The 21093-nt window shown below is 40.1% G+C and overlaps 1 protein-coding gene across 3 annotated transcripts; it reads right to left on the bottom strand.

The window, feature by feature from the left end:
* Window positions 1-7864: 7864 nt before the first annotated feature.
* On the bottom strand, window positions 7865-18914 carry ncam3 (neural cell adhesion molecule 3). Of its 3 annotated transcripts, XM_018726919.2 has the most exons (17): window positions 18802-18914; window positions 16272-16343; window positions 15628-15828; window positions 15011-15145; window positions 14639-14776; window positions 14272-14389; window positions 13689-13843; window positions 12780-12913; window positions 12330-12465; window positions 11785-11952; window positions 11548-11667; window positions 11014-11016; window positions 10632-10759; window positions 9789-9960; window positions 9283-9487; window positions 8930-9055; window positions 7865-8349 (listed from the first exon to the last, which is right to left on the bottom strand). In XM_018726919.2, exons 1-17 carry the CDS (start codon window positions 18848-18850, stop codon window positions 8310-8312), a joined length of 2100 nt encoding a protein of 699 aa, XP_018582435.2. In that variant the 5' UTR covers window positions 18851-18914; the 3' UTR covers window positions 7865-8309. The 3 variants fall into 3 exon arrangements, with proteins under 3 accessions (XP_018582435.2, XP_018582437.2, XP_018582436.2); XM_018726921.2 differs by lacking the exon at window positions 8930-9055; XM_018726920.2 differs by lacking the exon at window positions 11014-11016.
* Window positions 18915-21093: the final 2179 nt, after the last annotated feature.

Below are 21093 nucleotides of genomic sequence, written 5' to 3'. Positions count from 1 at the left end.
CAAGTTAATACAATTATCAGCCATACTTCACTTGAAAACAGTGTGACTAACATACATTTGACGAGCATTTTACTTTGAAGGTTAGATTGCTGTAGAAAACGGATAGTTCTCTTACCTACAGTAACAGTAGTATATTATTAATATCGAGTTTGGCGCCGTTTTAATGCAGCCAACAGTTGATTCATTGTTGTAATACACAGGTATCACAGATGGCATGCTTCACTTGAAAAAAACTAATGTGACTAACATACTGTACATATCACAAGCATTTTACTTTTAAAAGTTAGACTGCAGTGCTTTCTAAACGGATACCACTTGGCTACATCATCGGAGACTTACATTCAGTTTTTGGCGCCGTTTTCGTTCACTGAACGGTTCAGCAGAAAAAAGACGCGGAGAGTAGATTCAGTAAAAATGCATTTGTTACCACAGGTATCAGAGATTCTTCACTTGAAAACGTTAATGTGACTACTATTTGTTAATCTCATATAACTTAAGGTTTGATTGCTGTAAACGGATCGCTCACTCAACTACAGTGAGTGCGACACACCATTTTTAATTCGAGTTTGGCGCCGTTGTTTCGTAATGCGGCCAGAAAAAAGACGGAGAGAAGTAGATTCTCAGTAAATGCATAAAACCAGTGAAAACTATGTCTGCCATAAATGTACCGATACAGTACAAGTGTTAAATTACAAAATATATACCTATATAACTCACCTTATTATATTATCAAGAACGAACGACTATCTGACGAATATTAACGCATGCGCAGGGAGAAAGCGAGCCAAAATTTCGATGACGTCGGCAAATTACAGGCTAAGGCTGAACTCCTCAAAGAAAATGATTTAATCTCACACCTTTCCATTTTAAAAACAAAAAGCTGCGCAAAAGCTCCTAAAAATAATCAATTCGATTATTTTCTGTAATTATTTCTGTGAAAATGAACCAATATTTTATGTAAAATATGAAATCTTGATTTTATAGATTAAATGTACTTATCATTTACTTTATATTTTTAATAAAATCTGCTTCACCACTAATTCATTTTTTACAGTGCAGGACAGGATGCCAGTCCATCACAAGGCACCCCAAGCAGGACTTGAACCCCAGACCCACCAGAGAGCAGGCTCTGGTCCAACCCACGGCACCACCACACCCCCCACAAGAAATAAACATTTTGTATGAATCAATTTATACAGCCATAAAAACTGACATATACGATTTTTAACCCATTTTATGCTCTTTTTCTTGTGTGACAGGTGAAGAAAGAAGAATTTATGCTCTGTCTGTGTACAGAGCTCTAGAAAAGGGGACTGACAAGTTCCCATTTGTCCATTCATCAAAACCTGGTCAGCTGATGTTGACAGGAGAGATGGCAGTGCCTGTGGTGGTGACCCCCACGGGGCACATCCTTATTGCAGCCTCTACTTATGGAAAAGGGCAGGTGGTGGTGGTGGCACATGAAGAATATATTCAGTTTTCAACAAGGATGCCAGAATTTGGGCAGTTTGTACTAAATGCTGTGGAGTGGCTCACACCGGATCCAGAATGGTTCCAAATCCAGATCCTCAGTGGATTTGACCAGGTCCTCCTTTCTGGTGCATCTGTGGTTCAAGTCCTGCTTGGGGTGCCTTGCGATGGCCTGGCGTCCCATATTGGGTGCATCCCCTCCCTCTCCAGGTTTACGCCCTGCGTTAGGCTCCGGGTTGCCACAACCCTGTTCGGGACAAGCAGTTTCAGACAGAGTGTGTGTTTCTGTTCTTCATTACTATAATTGTTTACTGTGTTGGAAATAATTTTCAATAAAATGCAAAAATAAATAATAAAACACGTTTTCTTTTGTTTTAAATGTGCATAAATTGTCTTAAAATCTCTTATTTTAATGCTATTGATAAAATCAAGATGTTTTTCTTGTGTAGCCCACCCACTCGATTCTGATTTTTTTTTTTTTTTTTTTTTTTTTTTATTACTAGCATCATGGGAGGTGAATCGGTGGTGTCTATAACACAACTTTGGGATGCGTGCACTGTCGCTCCCCCAATTGCGGGGTATGGCTCTCGCTAAGGTGAGGAGAGGCCCAGTTAGCGTCGTGCAGCTATACTGTTATACTACAGTGAGTACAAACCTCCCATGCGTCACACACAGCAACCTCAGCCCCGCCTTCCTTTCCCCAAAAAAAAACATTCACACCTACACACACAGGGACTGTCACAACATTCAGGTGAAATAAACCCAACAAACATTTAATATAAAACGTCCACACAAATAAACATTATAATAATTCACACCACCAAAGAAAACGAACACGGTTTTTTTCCTTATATGACTCAGTCTCTGGTACCGGCTTCGTCTCGTTGGCGCGCTTTAGTCTGGAGCTCCTTGTCCACCACCGAGGGAAATTCCCGCCGTTACTCACGGTTTTCGTGCAGTGCAGGAAACCGACAGCCACCCTCACTCTCCAGTGAGGATGGAGCGATGATGGCGAGTCCTGGCGACTCTCTCTCCGGGTCCAGTCGCGCTGGCCAACCCTAATCTTCCACGCCCCAACTCCGAAAAAAAACTCGGTCAACGCGGTATCTCCCACACATACTCCGTTCCCCCTCTAGTCTTAAACTTCTCCAAAAAAAAACCTGACTCCCCGCAGGCTGGTTGTCGCTCGCGCCGTTTTTTTTTTTTTTTTTCCCCACAAACCCCTCCCCGAGCGAGAACGAACCCAAAACTGCTCATTCTCCTCGCCCGGTCTCAAAAAAAAAACAACTCCCCTTTCTCCCCACGTGATGTTCCAACCCTCTTCCTCCTCCGTCTTCTTCCCCTTCTCCCCCCGGAACATCCCGCCCCACAAGGTCGCAAACACTCTCCCCACCAACAAACACCAAAGAAAACGCACAATACAGGAACAACAAAAAAAGTCATGTTACAAAACCATAACCCCCTGCATATTTATATAACCATTTTCCACCCCAAACATCCAGCCACACATGGGAACAAACTATGTGTGGGCTACACTTGCATTCAAACTAGAAACAATTGTTATTTGCATTCAGACACTCAGATACATTCAAGACACTTGTTACTCCACCATATTTAGGCACCAATGTCACGTTCCCACTCACACATCCTGCCTACAGTGACCAACTTGGTAGATTTGAACCACAGCTACAGAATTAAGCTTCCGCATGAAGAACCTTTAGTTGATACCACTGCTTTCAGAAAGGTTGCTTTCAAGACAGTCTGTGTTTGGCAACAGTCATGAGGTTCTTCTTCCTCATCATCATCGCTGCAGTGTTTGTGCTGGCATCTGCAAATAGCAAAAGTAAGTGTCTGAGGTCAGTCTGTGTCCTTCATTCTGAATCACTGTTGTCCTTTTGGTTTCATGCATTTTTGTGTTTCTGAGTAGCATGTTTATTCATACATCTGGTCGGGATGAACAGCCTAAGATGAACAGAAATCTTTGCCATACTTTCAGCTCAGGAGAAGCCAAAATATGAACAATACTGCCTACAAGTTCATTCCAGGAAATACTGGGACACAGCAACTATGCCAGGTACTGTATGGATAACCCTTGATTTAAAATGTGCTGTTCTACACATTGGAACAACAGCAACATATTCAGTGCTGGTATTTTAAACACTTATATTTTTAACATAAGCCTAAAAAGTTTTTGAATGTTTAAAGTGCATCTGAATAAATCTCATGGCAGAATTTACCAACTTCCGATGTAAATGATTCATAAATTTATTACTAGTAATTAGTTGCACTACATTACTCAAGCTAATTTCAGAATTTCCATAACAATTTCAATCATGGAGGTGGTAGTGTTGTGGTTAGCATAGTTGCCCTTTAATTGAGTGGTTTCAGGTTCATATCCTACCTCCAGCTGTAGTTCTCTTAAGCAAGGTACTTTCTCTGAATTGCTCCAGTAGAAATACTAAGGTGTTTAAATGGGTATGTAAATATAAATTGCTTTAGATAAAAGTTTTAGCTGAATGAGTAAATGTATTACTAAAATGCAGCACCATGCGTGCATTAGAAGTGTTATGAATTTCTTTCTCGACACTTGAAAACTATCACACTTCCTCTTTTTAGTGTTGCAAACTGAAAACTTGCAAAAGTTTACAGACTTTTTCACAAACTTACTATTGTATTCAATGGCAGAAATAATAATTAGAGAAGAGATGGGAGAGCACACACAAGCTGACCAAAATAGTTTTATTTTTTCTAGTAGGACAAAAATTTTTTGTAGGATGCTATTATCAGTATACCAGTATATTGTACAAGCAATAAAATTTATGCAGTTATGAAACCATTTAACACATCGTTCTTAGCACCAATGGTGAAAGCTTCACAGAGGTTTTGCAAGACATGCCCAAAAATATCACTTTAAACTGAGTATGCTAACAGAGTGAAAACATGCAATAGGACAGCTTAAAATGTTCATCTTCTGTTTTTTCAATACAGCCTTCCTCAGTGATACCTGCTCGACTTATGAAAATTTGCATTTACAAAGAACATCATTTAACAACTCTTTTACTTTTATGTGTAAAAAACTGCAATTACAAAAAGCAGTGAGGTTGCAGTAGCAACACCGTGTCGAAAAATAGCCTCTTGCATCTTTCAAAGCCTCCTTTACACGTGAGACACATGAACAGCAGCACACCAGGCAGCAGTTACAGCTGTAAACATGTTTAGTGAACATCTTTTCATTTACACTTCTGTTTGTGCTCTTATAAGAAATTAAAACTCCCACACACACAGACACACACAAGCACGGCATGTGAGACACCATGTCAGTTTGTTCAGACTGCAAATTCAATAGCATTTTTCTCTTACATTTCCTTTCATTTTTTGAAATTAAAAGCTGAATTAATACATAAAGACTTTATAGAGCACTCTTATCACATAGTGACACAGAGCGTGGAACAAAGGCAAAAGGGCAAAAAACAAAGATAACTGTTTATTACAGTGTGGCGTAATACATTATCAATGCATTTATTAAAGCTATAAGTATGCCTATTGGCCATGGAGGAAAGGAACAAAAAACTCCCAACTGAAAATCTAGGGAGAAAAAAAAACCTCTGGAGATCCAAATGCCACTGATCTCCCACCCCGCCTGGGCATTCTACATTAAATAAGATTATTAAGTCAGGTTACAGGTAATAATAGCAATGTTTCTGTATGTTGACTGATTTCCCAGTTTAATGCTGACAGTATCATAACAATGTTTTTTTTTTTACACTTGGTTACATGCTTTTCTAAATACTGAGTTTAACTTTTTCACAGCTTTAGTGTTTGCATTAGATCAGTCTTTGTGGACTAAACTCTGGATAATTTTTTTATTGCTTTCACACAAAATGCATTCGATGACCACATCTCTCGAAATTCATGGACTCCACCACCTGGAAAAACTCCATCTACAGCCAATTTTACACATATATATATAGACACGCACACGTGCACATGCACACACAGACAGGGGTGTGGTGGTACAATAAGTTAGTCCTGTGCCTGCTCTCTGTTGAGTCTGGGGTTCGGGTCCTGGGTGTGTCCACTCTTCCTCCTCTATGCCTTGTGTTTCCGGGTTAGGCTCTGGCTCGCCAATCTGTCACAGGGCACCCCAAGAGGCACTTGAACCCCTGACCTGCCAGAGAGCAGGACCCAGCCAAATGCACCCTGATATTCATGTACTCTGTTGAATATGACAACTGCATTTAAGTTTGAAAAGAAATTTAATAAAAAATTGAACTAGAGAGCAATTTATTAAATATCTTCAGTAATACTATACTGAAATATATTCAAAATCTTGACATGGAAAAAACAACCATAGCTGACACCCATTGTAGTTAAAGACCAACACAGGTGTTTTTCTTTCAAATTCAAGACGATTAAAACCTTACAAACATAATGTGCCAAAGCCACAATGGCTATAAGTACTGCCTTCCTAAGGCAGAAGAAGACAATGGTTTAAGAAACAAACATTTTGTATGAATTGACAATTTATACAGCTATAAAAACTGACATATACAATTTTTATCTATTTTTTATGCTCTTTTTTCTTGTTTGACAGATGAAGAAAGAAGAATTTATGCTCAGTCTGTGTACAGAGCTCTGGTAAAAGGGATTGATGAGTTCCAATTTGTCCATCCAATATCAGTACTAGGTCAGCTGATGCTGACAGGAAAGACAGCAGTGCCTGTGGTGGTGACCCCCTCAGGTCACATCCTTATTGCAGCCTCTACTTATGGAAAAGGCCGAGTGGTGGTGGTGGCACATGAAACATACATTCAGTTAGCAGAATTGGGGAAGTTTCTACTAAATGCTGTGGAGTGGCTCATACCGGATCCAGAATCCTGGGTGGGAATCAACAGGCTGAATTTCCTGGGTGGCCACCTGAAAAGGGCTGGCTATAAGGTGAAGAGAATTCCCTGGTATGATGGATCAGTGGGTGTCTTCTGCTGTGATGCTTACGATGATGAACAAGCTGAAGAGCTGGTAGAATTTGTAAGGAGAGGTGGTGGTCTCCTCATAGCAGGTCAGGCTTGGCACTGGTCCAGCCTTCACAAAGAGAAGGATGTGCTGAAGTGGTTTCCAGGAAACAAAATAATTGGACACACTGGGATTTTCTTTATTCCAAAGTATGGGGATAAAGGAACATTCAGAGTTCCCGATGATGTTCCTCAGATCCCATAATCTACACGATAAGATGCATTTACCTGCATATACATTGATCTGTGAAAAAGTACACATAACTTCACCTTACTAGTGAAGAGTTGTAAACTGGTTAATAAAGGATTACAGTATTTTATGATATGAAAACTGAAACTAAATAAAAAGACTAGTAAAAATAATGAAAATGTTTGCCACAGTATGGTTTTTATCTTGTTCACTGAAAAGGTAAAGCCTTACCTTACAGAAAAGTGCTCAGGGAATCATTAGTGTCACAGTCATTTATGAGAGGACTGTATAAACATCTACCACCTTTGAAAAAATTCTGATTTTCACACTGGTATCTTTCCTATTGATGCTGTACAACAGCACACACGGAGATGAGCAAAGTCTCCTTACACAGTGAATAGTTCTGTATTGCCTTGCTTCAGGCCCTTGATAACCACTGTTTTTCAACTTTGAACGTTGGAGGGGCTCAGATGAGCACCTTTTGTGGGGCTCATCTGTGGATATTGTATATAGCTTTTATTTCCTGCTCTCCAAAAGGTCTTTACTGCATTTGAATGAACTCAGTTAAAAGCATGACAAGAGATCCTGGTCTTACAATTACAGATAAGTACATATGTACAAAATTCCTTTGAAAAATAAATAAAGCATTTCTGAGCCACAAAAGCTTAACCCAAAATAATCATTGTCTGAAAGATAAAATAACATTAGAATAGCATTATGCCAAGTGTAAATGAAAACTCTTCAGTTTTTTCATGCTTTTCATACTGTTTATTTTTAATACAAGAAAATATGTAGTTGTGAGTGATGTATTTACAATGTACAGTGAAGTTAATTATATAAGTACACATTGTTTAAACCTATATTTCAGTTTATACAAGAGCTTTTTCAATCTTCAAGTGAACAAGAGCCATAATGAAACACTGCAATATTTCCAAGAGGGCCAACATAAAATAACATGATGGGATGAAAAAAAAAAAAATAAAGAAAGTTCATTTGTAATTTGTGTTGCCGGGTAGGCTCCGGCTCCCCGCGACCCCGTATGGGACAAGCGGTTCAGAAAATGTGCGTGTGCATTTGTAATTTGATAGTGTTTTCTATAAAGAGTAGAACATAATCTAAAATGTAAAATGGTGACAGAAATCTTTTTCCACATGTCCTCGGTCTGAAAATTAAAAGTAAACCAACTGAATAATTACCATTCAAATGCATACTTTTATTATATGTTCATTGTGCTTGACAAAATTAAATACGAAGAAATCTTTTTAGTTCGGAAATATGGAATTTCAAAAATAAATTATATATTTATAGGTTGAAATTACAGCAAAACTAAAAATACACGAGAAAAGACACACTGCAAGACAGTGTTAAGTCAAATAAGTTTAGAAAAATCATTAATTGCACAATTTTGTACAGTTATTTACACATTAAAGTTTATAGCCTTTTGTACTCAAAGGAACATAAGTAAACTTACAAAGCGAAGGGTAACAGAGAAAAAAATCCCTGTCTTTATACAACGTTTATTGTTCCCATTATCACAGTGTCAAAGTTGCTGTAATACCAACTGTGAACCCTCAGCCAGAACTGCTGATTGCTTTCCTCAGTTTTTCCTGCTAAGACATCAGTTCCTCTCCAGCATCTCATGCATCTGCGGAAGGGATGGTGCTGGGCGGAAGTTTCCTGATGGGGACAACATCACAGGTTAAAAATCAAATGGATGAGTATGAGAATCAAGAAGAGCTGGGCAAGAAAGTGCAACAACAGAAAATGCTGACGCCTCCTGCACACTCTTTGTAGGTGTGGTACCTACTTTGTCATCAAGGTTTCAAATGGGTTTCAAAAAATGGCCATTGGAAACACTGCAGATGTAGCTGCTGTTCCACCTAGTTTTACACCCTTGTACTTTGCATATGTTCTCTGTTCACCACCTGTCATAGCAGGAAAGGCTTTGCAAATCCTAACAAGAAGTTTTGTATCTATGTTTATATAACAGCTAAAGGAACATATTTGCGCAAGATGATACAGTACTGTCAACGAGGTCGGAATTCTTGTTATTCCAATAGTCCTGATGTCTGTGGAGCTCATGATCAGATAGAGAATAAAGCAGACAAAGATGTATGAAGGTAAAGTAACATTCTAATTTTAGGAAATTGCTGGAGAAATCAAAAGTACAGGGTGCCTGACTTTGCCATTTTTTGTGGAGCACAGCTTTTCATTTGGAGGATTGGCTGTGTCCACCCTTATAGGAATGGGCACCTACTCGAATTTGGTGAGAGGCGCTTTGTCGCATGTGACTTCCACCTGAGCCCCATTCTTTGGCCCATTGGGAAGATGCAGTTTTGGGATACTCCCCCTTGGAGTACTTAACCCTTTCAACTTCATGTCTCTGCATTGAGGGACACACATATAAACTAAGGCTCAAAAAAAGGTTCCAGCATACACACAACAGGAAGAGCACACACATTCAAGTCATCAAACATATACTGTTCCCCACATAAATAAATAAATACACAAGTTATCATGGCGACACAAACGAAAGTTACTAATGAGAATATATTTCCCGAAAATATGCCTCCAACCAAGCACACACAGAGATGAGCAAAGTGTCCTTACACAGTGGAGATTTCTGCATCGCCTTGCTCCAGGCCCTTGGTGACCACGGCTTTTCGACCTAGAAGCTTGACGGTCAGGAACATGAGTATACCGCAGTTGTTCATGTAGCAGCAAGTGGCATCCACAGCAATCAGCAGAACCAAGAAGATGAGCATGACGATACCAACAACTCCTCCTTTCCCCAGCCCAGACTTTACAGGTTTGGCTGTACAAAAGGACAGAGTCACAAAGGTAAGTTGTCGATGCAGGGAGAACAAAAAGGTCAAAAAGAGATGACAGCATGAAGCTGTGGCTCAGCAGCACTAAATGAATTCTTAAAAACAGTGGTATAATCCAGAATGGTTCCTAGAGACATTTCACGTGCTTTTAGTATTGCTGCATCATGTAAAACAATTTAAAAAATGAACACAAGTAATGAGAGAGAAAGAGATGTAAAATAAAGGGGAAATCACATGAGAAACAAAAAGGCACAATCTGTGTGCCACTGCTCTGCCTGCACTCCTCACCGATGACAAGCAGAGGTGTGGTGAAGTTGTAGAATGCAGGGTATGAGAGCCCGTTAGCATTAGCAGCAATGACCTCCACGAGGTAACTGGTGTTGTACTGGAGATCAGACAGGACTATTACAGAGGTGTTGGAGGGAAGCCTTTTTTCCCGCCAGTCATCATCAGCTGCTTCCTATGGACAGTGGAGGAATACTTAGTGTCAGTACAGGAGACACTGATTGCATCCCTGGACACCGCTGACTAAGGGAGTTGCTCCCTTAGCAAAAACTACAGTCTCCATGGCATAAGCTATACCTATTGTATGTCTGTCTTTAGTTTTTAGTAAAATTTCAGTGCAACTAAATTGAAATTTTTAAATGTAAAAGAATACTGGAGTCATTTTCCAGATTTTGTATGTGGAAGAACTCTTTGATAACACTCCAACTCACTTAAATATAAAAGAATGAATGTTTCATTTTTAAATACAAGTACTGAAATTAACAAAAATTAATAATATATTTATACATTTTCTCCTTTCATAGAGGGGTGTGGTAGCACAGCAGGTTTGGCAAGGTCCTGCTCTCTGGTGGGTCACGGGTTTGAGGCCCGCTTGGGGTGCCTTGAGATAGACTGGAATCCCGTCATGGGTGTGTCCCCTTCTCCTACAACCTTGCACCCTGTGTTGCTGGGTTAGGCTCCGGTTCACCACGACCCAGCTCGGGACAAGTGGTTTCAGACAGTATGTGTGTGTGTCCTTTCATAGATTACAATATCAGCTGTTAAACAAACAGTGATGTACTTAGTATCATGACCAAACCTATTTGAATTGAAAGTAACAGTGTTGCCTAGTGCTTTTAACCTCACCGTTCTATAGCGTACAACAAAGCGGAGGATTGGTGAGGCTCCATGTTCAGGCTTCTTGAAAGGCAGGGAAAAAGAGTTGTTTTCTATTTTGCTCTCACTGATGGCCAGAATGGGGCTGTCAGGCTCTCCTGGAGTGTGGGAGAAGGACCCATCTCTGTAATATCAGCCATTTCAGCAACATTCAGGAAACACAGCATACCATCATTGCACAACTGGCAAGGTGACCAATCGCTGTGGTGCAATAATTTCTGTAACTGTTGGCTTTTCATGTTCCTTTTAGACAACTAATACATTTCAGCATTGCTCTCTTTTGTATTCTCTCAACATAACTTACTGCCACATTTATCGCTTTAAATCGCTAACCCCAATGTTTCTAGTTTACCTTCTGCCGGCGCCAATGGAACAAGGCAATGGGACGATGTCATCCAAAGGGTAAATGATGTAACCACACAGTAATGCATGGTGGAAGATGTCATCATCATGGGGATGGTGCCACACAGATGGTCATATGACAGTGGAATGAAGTGGTTGTGCGGAGGTGGATGGCAGATGTTAAGTTTATGATGGATGCAGATACACAAAGGAAAAAACAGCAATAAGACCAACTTACATAATCAGTTAAAGAGAATCAGCACAATCAGTTCAACAGAGACAAGGAAGCTTAATAGCTCAGAGGAGGAAGAGAAGACAGCATATAGTATGGACTTTAAAGAATATCTTTATCAAAACAAAAGACAAGTATGTTGTGAAACAGGAAAGGAAAAAGCAGATGTTTACTCTGTTGAGGCTGAATGGAGAAGCGTGTCACAGCTCTCATTGTCCTTAGCTGCAACACAACATGCATTTCTACTCTTGGGATCCACAGCTGCAGTAAGCAAGAACAAACTGCGGTAAAAAGGTATCGTAGTGTACTTACGTCTGGCGAGCGTTCGGAGAGAATACTCTGAGGAGAATCTGCCCTGGCCAATGTGATTCTGGACAGCAATCCGGACAGTGTAGGTGGTATAAGGATTTAGAGAGGTGATCACAACAGGTTCTGAACACAAAAAAATCACAAAACGAAATCAGTCATATCTCACATCATGGCCCAATTTCTAGTACTGGGTGTCGGACACTGATACACAGCTTGATAGAGATTTAAGCATAAAGTTACCTGTGGATGGAATGATATTTTGGGACCACTTGGCATCACCCTTCTGTTTCCACTGTAAAATATAGTGGGTGACAGGAGAGCCTCCGTCCACTAAAGATGTCGGTAGGAAGAAATTAACTGAACTGGGGCCTTCTGTCACAGTGACATTTGTAGGGATATCTGGCCAAGCTAGAAAGGGAGAGTTCAAAAGAAACCATAAAGAGGTCAGAAAAAAAAAGAGGATGTGATTTGTTTACATATGAAAGAAGGAAAAGGATGAAAGAGAAAAAGAAAAAAGGAAGAAAATAAAAATACTGACTGACTAACCGGCAACAAAAATGCAAACTGTCTATGTTTCTCTCAAAAACACCAGTACTGGTATCACATAATTTATTTAACAAAGGAGGTTAATTTGCACAAACTGAAAAATGGAATAATTAAAGAAAAATTTTAATTGTTTGAATCCTTAGATATTAATGACTGGACAAATTGCTTATTTATTCTTTATTTGCTATGCCACAGATTGTTTCAATGCTGGACAAAGCATAGGATGTACTCAGTCTTACTTTCCAGGCTGAAGTCTTTGCTGTCGTTCCCAGCAGAGTTCTGAGCTATGCAGGTATACAAGCCGCCGTCAGAGGGAACTACTTTCTCGATCTGCAGAGTAGATCCCTCAACCTTTACTCGTCCTGTGGTTGAAGTCTGAAGTTACATGGCCCCACACAGGTAGTGACATGAGGGACACAATCGGGAATCAGACTTCACAGATAAACTTTGCACTCAGGAAAAACCATCTAACTCCTAAGATGGGCCTCTCGAAGGAATTATTTGAACATGCAAAGGAAAAAAGCCCTAACGAAAACACTCCCCTTTCCTTTTCATTTAAGCAGTCAAAAGTAAATTATTTAAACCCTTGTATGAATTTCTGCCCAAAAAACAGCCCTTTCAACATGTAACTGTGAAAATCTAAGCACCTGCCTTTTGACTTTTGAAAATAATCATAATTTGCGTCTCACCAGTTCCTCATTGGTGCCTTTCTTCACCCACAGAGTTGTGGGATCTGGATGACCAGCAGCCCGACAAGTCACAGAGGCAGGATGACCAGGCTGCACTTCCATAACCTTCTTTGTCAGAGTTACATTGGGATGCACTGGAAAACATTTGAAAGGTCAACTCAACCGATGTTTAAAGTCAAGGTATCCTCACATTTTTTGTTAACAATCATTTTGAGCATTGTTCTCCAAAAACCAAATATGTGCAGTCTGGATTATTATTTAATCTGTTTAAATAAACAGCCAAGACAAGCATTTTTTAAATGTGCTTTCTTACAGAATACCTGAATATAAGTTGTTTCAACTAAAGTCTGTTTATTTATCTTAATGAAAATTTTTGCAAACAGTGCTGACAATTCCTTGTAACATCTGTTTGTGGTATATGTAAACTTCAGAGTGCACTGCTTATACAGTCCTCCAATAAATGGACCTAACACAATAAAAACACTATTAAAGAGAGAACAATGGTTGAGCTTTGTTATGGCTCTTTTAAGTAGAAAAAAACAGATTACTAGAAAGAACACAATCTATGCAGCACCATTCTATTGTTCAGAGTATACATTTTTTCACACACAAGTTTCATCTGAAAAAAAGTGAACACCGTTCATTCTTGACAGTCCCAGGTTTTATGGCCACTGGCATTTCTAAACTGCTTTAATGGAACTGCTGCTCTGCCCTTGACCATTAATATACCATAACAAAGGGCTATGCATCAAGAAAAGTCACTTTTCATTAAAGCATTTTATAGGCTGGTTATTCATAAAGTAATGTGCACACATAGTAAGTAAGGGTAGTAAAATGCAACTGTTTAACAAATGATCGTGTGATATCCTCACTATAAATCATATGATAGTGTTGTATTTGAATCTATACCTGAGACATCGAGCATGAGGCTGGCGCTTGCCTCTCCAATCTTATTGGTTGCCGTGCAGGTGTACTCTCCGTAGTCCAGTCTCACCACAGATGGGATGGTCAGCTCGCTCTTGTCAGAGTTGAATATATAGCGGCTCGTGTCTGATGTCAGAGGGCTAAAAAAGTCACACATATGTTTCAAGTCAGAAGAATAAGAGTGGTGAGACACTAAGCTACATTAATATCAGATACGATGCTTTTTTCCATAACAGACTCACAACACTCTTGCATTTATTCATTTAGCTTTTTCTCCAATGCTAAGGTACTTACAATTATTTACCTATTTATACAGCTGAGTAAGTTTAGGATAAGTACCTTGCTCAAGGGTACTACAGCCAAAGATGGGGATGAAACCTATAACCTTTAGATCCCAAGGCAGTAGCTCTAACCACTACGCTACCAGCTGTCCCAGGGTACTTACATGGTGACAAAAGAATAAACAAACATACTATTTTTTGATAGAGATGAGTATAAATACACATGCCAAGCTTTTATGGTACACAAGAAGAAAAAAGGTGTGACAAGGGACGATTTGTATGCTCACCTAGTCCACGTGATATTTGGGGTTGGTTCTCCAGACACCAGGCAGATAAGAGACACGTTATTTTGAGGCCCGGCCAAAACATTTTTTAACTTCTCATGAATTTTTACCTCAGGGAGGGCTGGGAGGAAAGAGAGTAAACAACAGTGAACATGAAGCTGGTCATGCACTGTGAGACACTACAAGAGCAACATTTTGACTTCAGGGTGCAAAACATTTTGTCTTTTAAAGCATTACTATACTTAAAATATGAGGCACACCACTCTTCTTCAACTGCTCCTTTACAACTTGCCGGTGAAACCCCGAAAGCCTACACTAATATAACGGAACAATGAAATCTTCCCTCAACATCATCACCTTTAAAACTCACCATTAACCACAACGGAAATGGTGAGGGTCTTTGAGATGGGACGGCTGCGAATTTTGCCCTCACATACATAGGCCCCCCGGTCTTCCCGTCGGATGTCAAGGATTTGCAGGCTGTTATCGTTCAAGACTTTCACCCGATCTGGGGGGGGATGAGAAGCTGTCAGTGTGGAGACAAAGCAATGAAGGGGAACAAAACACACTGCAGATTTTCGCAATCTATCACTACAGAAAACAGATCCCAAAACAGAACCTACACTGACCCGTTTCCTATAAGACCACAGACCTCTCCACCTCCCTCCCAAGCTTTCACATTCGCCCTACAATTATAGCTATCTATTGTGCTTTGGTTAGACCCATGACGGCAGTTCCTCACCATCAGTGATATCGTGGCCATTCCTTTGCCACTTCACATCTACTGCTGGTAGCCCAGTCACGATGCAGGGAATGTTGGCCTTTTGTCCAACCAGAAACTCATGATAGGTTTTGGTTCCACTGAATGTGGGCTTCTCTGAACAGAAAAGAAAACAAAAAAGAAGGGTCTGTGTCATAACTGTCTGAAGTTTGCCACTGCTGGAAGAAGTTACCAGCAAGTAAGAGACAAATGCAGCCTCCAAATAATCTCAGTTGTATAAGATAAAAAGGAGCAGCATTCTTAAACTTAGTTAAATTAAATTAAATTAGTGCATAATCAAATAAGGTATAAAAGAGGGAAAGACTGAAAACTAGTGAAAAAAAAACATAATATGAGCAGGGCACAGACCCATTTCGGCTGGATGCCTTTATCAACATGCCACGATTGTTCACTAGGTTTGGAAGTGCTGTTCCATTTTTTATCTTAATAAACATTTAAAGAAGCATCTGCATTGTGCAGATAATGCCCGCTACTTTGTTGTCTGGGAGCTCATACACGCTTGTTGTTCTTCATTTAAAGCTTGCTAAACAGGAGTGTAAATGTACATTTATGTGCATAAAGTTGAGAAGGTTACTCACGGTAGACGTAGATGTTTATCTCTACTTGATCAGTGTGCCCCGTGTCATATTCACAAATGCACTTATATCGTCCGCTGTCTGCCAGAGAGGCTGACTTAATTATCAGCTTAGATGAGGTTTCGTCCACTTTTTCAACTTTGAAATGTTCTTCATTCACATCTTCTCCATCTTTCTGCCATGTTATGTCTCCCTCAGCACCAGCTGGAATGTATGATTTCACAGTCAGTGTCCTCATACTACAGTAGGAAATACAGTACTGTTCATATCAGGTTCTGTAAAATTCCTAATTGTTAATTCAAATCAATTCAATTTATTGTTTATAGAGCGCTCCTCTTATTCAGTGACACAGAGCACTTGAACACAGGCATAGAGCAAAGAAAAAAATACATCAGACAAGGAAACAAATAAACTATAGAACTAGCATAATACATTATCAATGCTTTTGTAAAGCTACAAGTATGTCTACTGGGCACAGAGGAAAGGAACAAAAACTTCCAACCGAAAGTTGAGGAAGGAAAAAAAAACTCTGGGGGTCCAAGTGGGGGTTCAGCGGTACAGGCAGTGAGATTTTCCATCAAAGGAATTATTAGTGTTAATAATAACAGCTATCATCAATATTATATCTTTGAAAAGTGCATACCAACCTTTACAAAGAAGGAGAATCTGAGTCTTTAGTTCAAAATCCTGAGCATTGGTAATGATTTCCATCTTGGCATCTGAGGAAAACATGGGGAGAGCCTTCATTTATATTTGCACATCAAATTTAAACAGGTGTCCTTTTTAAATCTGCTGCTAACAAATCATGGGATTTTTAATCCTTTCTGAGGTTTTTCCATCAGCAATGCCAACTTTGCAATAGAGAGAGTAATTACTGTTAAGTGTAGTCTTGTCTGTTTTTGTAATGGATGAAATTGTGCAACCAAATAGTCTACATATGTAATACTGTACAAAAATGGTGTTTCTATTCTGAGAATGTGAAAAAGTGTGTAGTCATACCCAAAAAAACATTTTATTTCCCATTTCAAGGTTTTTGGCTAAAGAAGAGTGAAGGTTATTGGTTAATGTGCGTCATTTCCAGTGAAGCATCCAACTGCACAATATGGTTACATTTTAAGGCACTAAGCAGTAAATACTAACAAGACTTTGCTCTTTCCATAAGTTGAACATAAAGAGTGATGTAGCCAGCCCTCCACCAGTTTGTCACAGTTCTGGCCAATGATACAGAGAGCATTTTAACCCAATCTCAAAATCAAATCAAAATCAAATCACTTTATTGTCACTCACAATAACCAAAAGTGTACAGGTAGTGAAAATCTTACGTGCAATCTCCGCAGCTGTTCGGCATAAGTAACAGAAATACACAAACAATATATACAATATAGACAGTAAATCTCCTACCGGTGATTGGGTACTTTGCAGGAAATAAGCAGATACAACGTCAGACAAAACACTGACATGTAGAAGATGGTAAAGGAGAAGGGAAACTTTCTATCAATGGAAAACTGTAAGTCCTCCTTTCTAATTAGAGTTCACAGAACATTTAGCTGATGCTTTTCCCAAAAGTGAGTTACAATGTTAGTCTACCCAGATATTTACCCTTTTATACAGCTGAGTAATTTCACTGGAGCAATTTTTTAAGTTAAGTACCTCGCTCAAGTGTACTACTGCTGGAGGTGGGATCCAAACCTGTAACCTTTGGGACTAAAGATAGTTCTAACCAGGATGCTACCAGATGCCTCAGTTGTGGGTGGGAAATAAACCTCCACCACTGTTCTTTGAAATGTTTTCTGCTTGTTGTCAAAGATCCTCAAATTTTACATCCAAATATTGTAATACAGTTATAATAAGAAAGCCCGAGTGTACTGAAAAGGGACCAATAATTCAGCGCATAACATGTAACTGTAAGCTTTTTTACCCATTACTTCAAGCAGGCAATTAGCTAAAGAACCCAGATTTATTGCTTTAAATCTTAATAACCTACCACATTATTTTATTTATTGTATGATCAAAAACAGATCTTCAGGGCAGTAGTGAGACCAGTTTGATCAATTTGAAGAGCGCTTAGCGTCAGGGACGTTGCCTGGGGGTCACCATGAGGAGGTAGCTCTTCTTGACCCCCACCTACCCTATTGTGCACTTGAGTGCAGGTGCTCAACCTAATTCCATTAAAATGTTAATGTGTGTAAAATGTCTAATTTCATTTAGAACATCACAAACTGTAATCAAGCCAGAGGACAATTCCATTGTTTAAACCAAGAAGCTGATATAAATAATTTTGCAAGACAAATTGCAGCCTTCTTTTATGTGATCAGGAAAGGAGAGGGGGTGACCTTGGCAGGAGTTGCTTTCCAGCATAACACTCAATTTCTTCCTGTTCAGTGACTGGAGTGAGCTATGTGACAAATTGAATGAAATGGGCACCACTCCAAACACATCTGTAGAAAATGCACCTGAATTTCAGTACATAAAACTACATCCACTCCCTGCGCAAAATATTTTTTGTCTTCTGCCTTGTTTCTTCTCCTTCTACCCATGATGATCTCGCCAAGGCAACTTAAATTATGGAAAACCACTTCACATTAGTTTCCCACCACACAGACCACACTATATATAATGTGCTGCCCTATTTTAAGAACCCATCAGAAATGTATTAAAATTGACAGGATGACAGACTACATAATTACAAGAAACAATTTTATAAACTATAATTATTTTACCTTTCATTTACATTTATTTAGCTCATGTTTTTGAAAGGCAAGGGAAGGGGATAACCTTTGCGGGAACTCTCACTTCACAGGAATGTTCTATATTCATGAAATTAAAATTATAATTCATGAAATAATATTATACTAAACTTTACAATCACACCTTGTGAATTTGAGCGGTTTTAAAGGATTAAAAAAAAACAAATGGAACAAATGTAATGAAACATACGTTATGTGTCACTCTAAATTTGAAAAAAAACATATTGACCATTCTTCTTGCCATCATTTACTGGCAGCACTATTATAATTTAAAAACGCAAGTGCATTAGAAAAAAATGCATATGTTGGTTAGAAGCTTTACGATGCTTTCAAAAATGAATAAAACATTTTGTCTGCATGCAACAAGAGTCCAGTGCTCGCAGAAGTTAGGAGAGCAATAAAAGCGGTAAAGAGACTCGCGCGCATTTACCCGTTAGAGCGGCGGCCGCGAGGAACAGGGCGCAGAGAGCGAGCATCATCGCGGGCGGCTTCGGTCAACGTGCAGCGTGTGTCGCGCGGTGAGGCGGTACGCACACACACGATGTGTCCGCTGTTTTATACACACGCGGCGCTACGCAAGAAAGACAGGAACCGCACAATCTCCAGCATCTCTGCACGTACTCCTCTATTTACTACACCCCCCTTCCTCAGCCCCAAGCCCCAGGCTTACGTTTTCGGTTCAAATCATCCACTCGAAAGATGAATACAGTACAGGCAGCGCACCCTCCCCGGGAAGGCGCCAGCGCATCCCCTCCGCAACGCCGGATGAAAGGAGCTCTGAGCTCCCGCGGGGCCCCGCTGGAGCGACACCGAGATATTTTTATCACACCATCGCCCTCCTCTCTCATTCAGCATGGACTCCCGGGTCCCGCTGTACAAAAAAAAAGCCAACTGCCTGTAGAGTCGGGCAGGTTGGGCTGAACCGCCATCACTCCTCAGACTAGTACCGCATGATTATTATTACTCGTAGGCTCCAACGCTTTATAGGAGCACTTGACACACAGCGCACAATATCCAGGTGCGCAAAGAAGGGACATTTAGAACGAAAGTGACTCAGGTGACTTAGAAGATAGGCCTACCTGTGCACTTCCGATAATAATAATAATAATAGTTATTATAGATATTCTCAGATATATCACTTCTCATGACGTTGATCATTAAGTTAGGGATCATGAGGTTATTGCTTAGGAATGAAAGCATAAAAACACGGAAAAACAAACACACCAGTGTCGGATATGATTTTGTTTTTTTTTTCCAGAACATTTCTAATAAAGGTTTTGGAGAAAAATAATTAAAATAAGAATTATGATTCTGTTCAATCACAAGTAGAAAACTTGTACAGCTCGGCATATGATGTTCTTGTTCTTGACACTTGGAGAGAAAATAAACTTAACAGCAACAACAACACACACACACACACACACACACACACACATTTTCTGAACCGCTTGTTCCATACGGGGTTGCGGGGAACCGGAGCCTAACCCGGCAACTCAGGGCGTAAGGCTGGAGGGAGAGGGGACATACCCAGGACGGGACGCCAGTCCATCGCAAGGCACCCCAAGCGGGACTCGAACCCCAGACCCAAACAACAACAACAACAACAACAACAATAATAATAATAATAACTCTTCCAGTGTCAAATTCAAACCCCATTTTATCCACTTAGATTATTTCGGGTGACTGAGTAACAGTTCAAAGTTAAAAGGCGAGGATAATACGATTTTGTCTCAGGTTAAACATTATTACTACTACTACTACCACTATTACTACTATTATTATTATGATTATTATTATTATTATTATTCTTATTATTATTATAGTAGTATAAATGGGTTACCTAAAATATCAATTGAAGTGAATTGTGTCTCCGCACGCCTTTTGACAATTTTGGCTCTTTTTCGGCAGGATTCGTAAACAGGAGAGAACAGCAGCGATGGAAGAAGCACTTTGCCCCTTTGTGTGTTCAACGTTCTAAAGAACGATGGGATGGGTCCATGACACAAGAACAGAACATATTCTGTTTTGTTTCGGGCCCCATGACATGTTGCGTTTCACTCGTTATTTTTCTTTTTCTTCTATATGGGGCGCTGTGCGCGGTAGCGCGGTGGCCTGCTCTCTGGTGCATCTGGGGTTCGAGTCCCGCTTGGGGTGCCTTGCGACGGACTGGCGTCCCGTCCTGGGTGTGTGTCCTCCAGCCCTACGCCCTGTGTTGCCGGGCTAGACTGCGGCCCGCCGCGACCGCTGGGGACAAACGGTTTCAGTCAGTGTGTGTGTGTGTGTGTGTGTGTGTGTGTGTGTGTGTGTTCTTCGTTATAACATGTTTATAGAATGACGCACATCAGAGAAACAGAATAAAAATATTATTTCCCCGATTTATTTGCGGAGTAGTGCGTGGCACAGGGCGTAGCGCTGCTGTGTCAGAGCGCCTGGGTGGTGCTAAAGGACCTGGGTTCGACACCCGCTCACTCTGTGTGGAGGTCGCCTGTTCTGCGTGGGTTTCCTCCCACAGTCCAAAGAGGTGCTGTTCAGGTTCACTCCTAATGTGTGAGTAACAGAGAGAGTGTATTCCAGTGATGTATGGATGAGTGACTCAACACTACATAGCGTTCATTGGAAGTTGCTTTGAGGTAAACGTCTGCTAAATATGCAATAAATGTAATAGACGTAAATTGGTTGAGGATGTAACCCACCGTGACATTTTACCTCCATGCGTAACCAA

Source organism: Scleropages formosus, chromosome 18, assembly GCF_900964775.1.
Source record: "Scleropages formosus chromosome 18, fSclFor1.1, whole genome shotgun sequence".
In the NCBI taxonomy this organism is placed as follows: domain Eukaryota; kingdom Metazoa; phylum Chordata; class Actinopteri; order Osteoglossiformes; family Osteoglossidae; genus Scleropages; species Scleropages formosus.
Note: the sequence above shows the minus strand (reverse complement) of the source record. Positions and strands in the feature narration are given on the sequence as shown.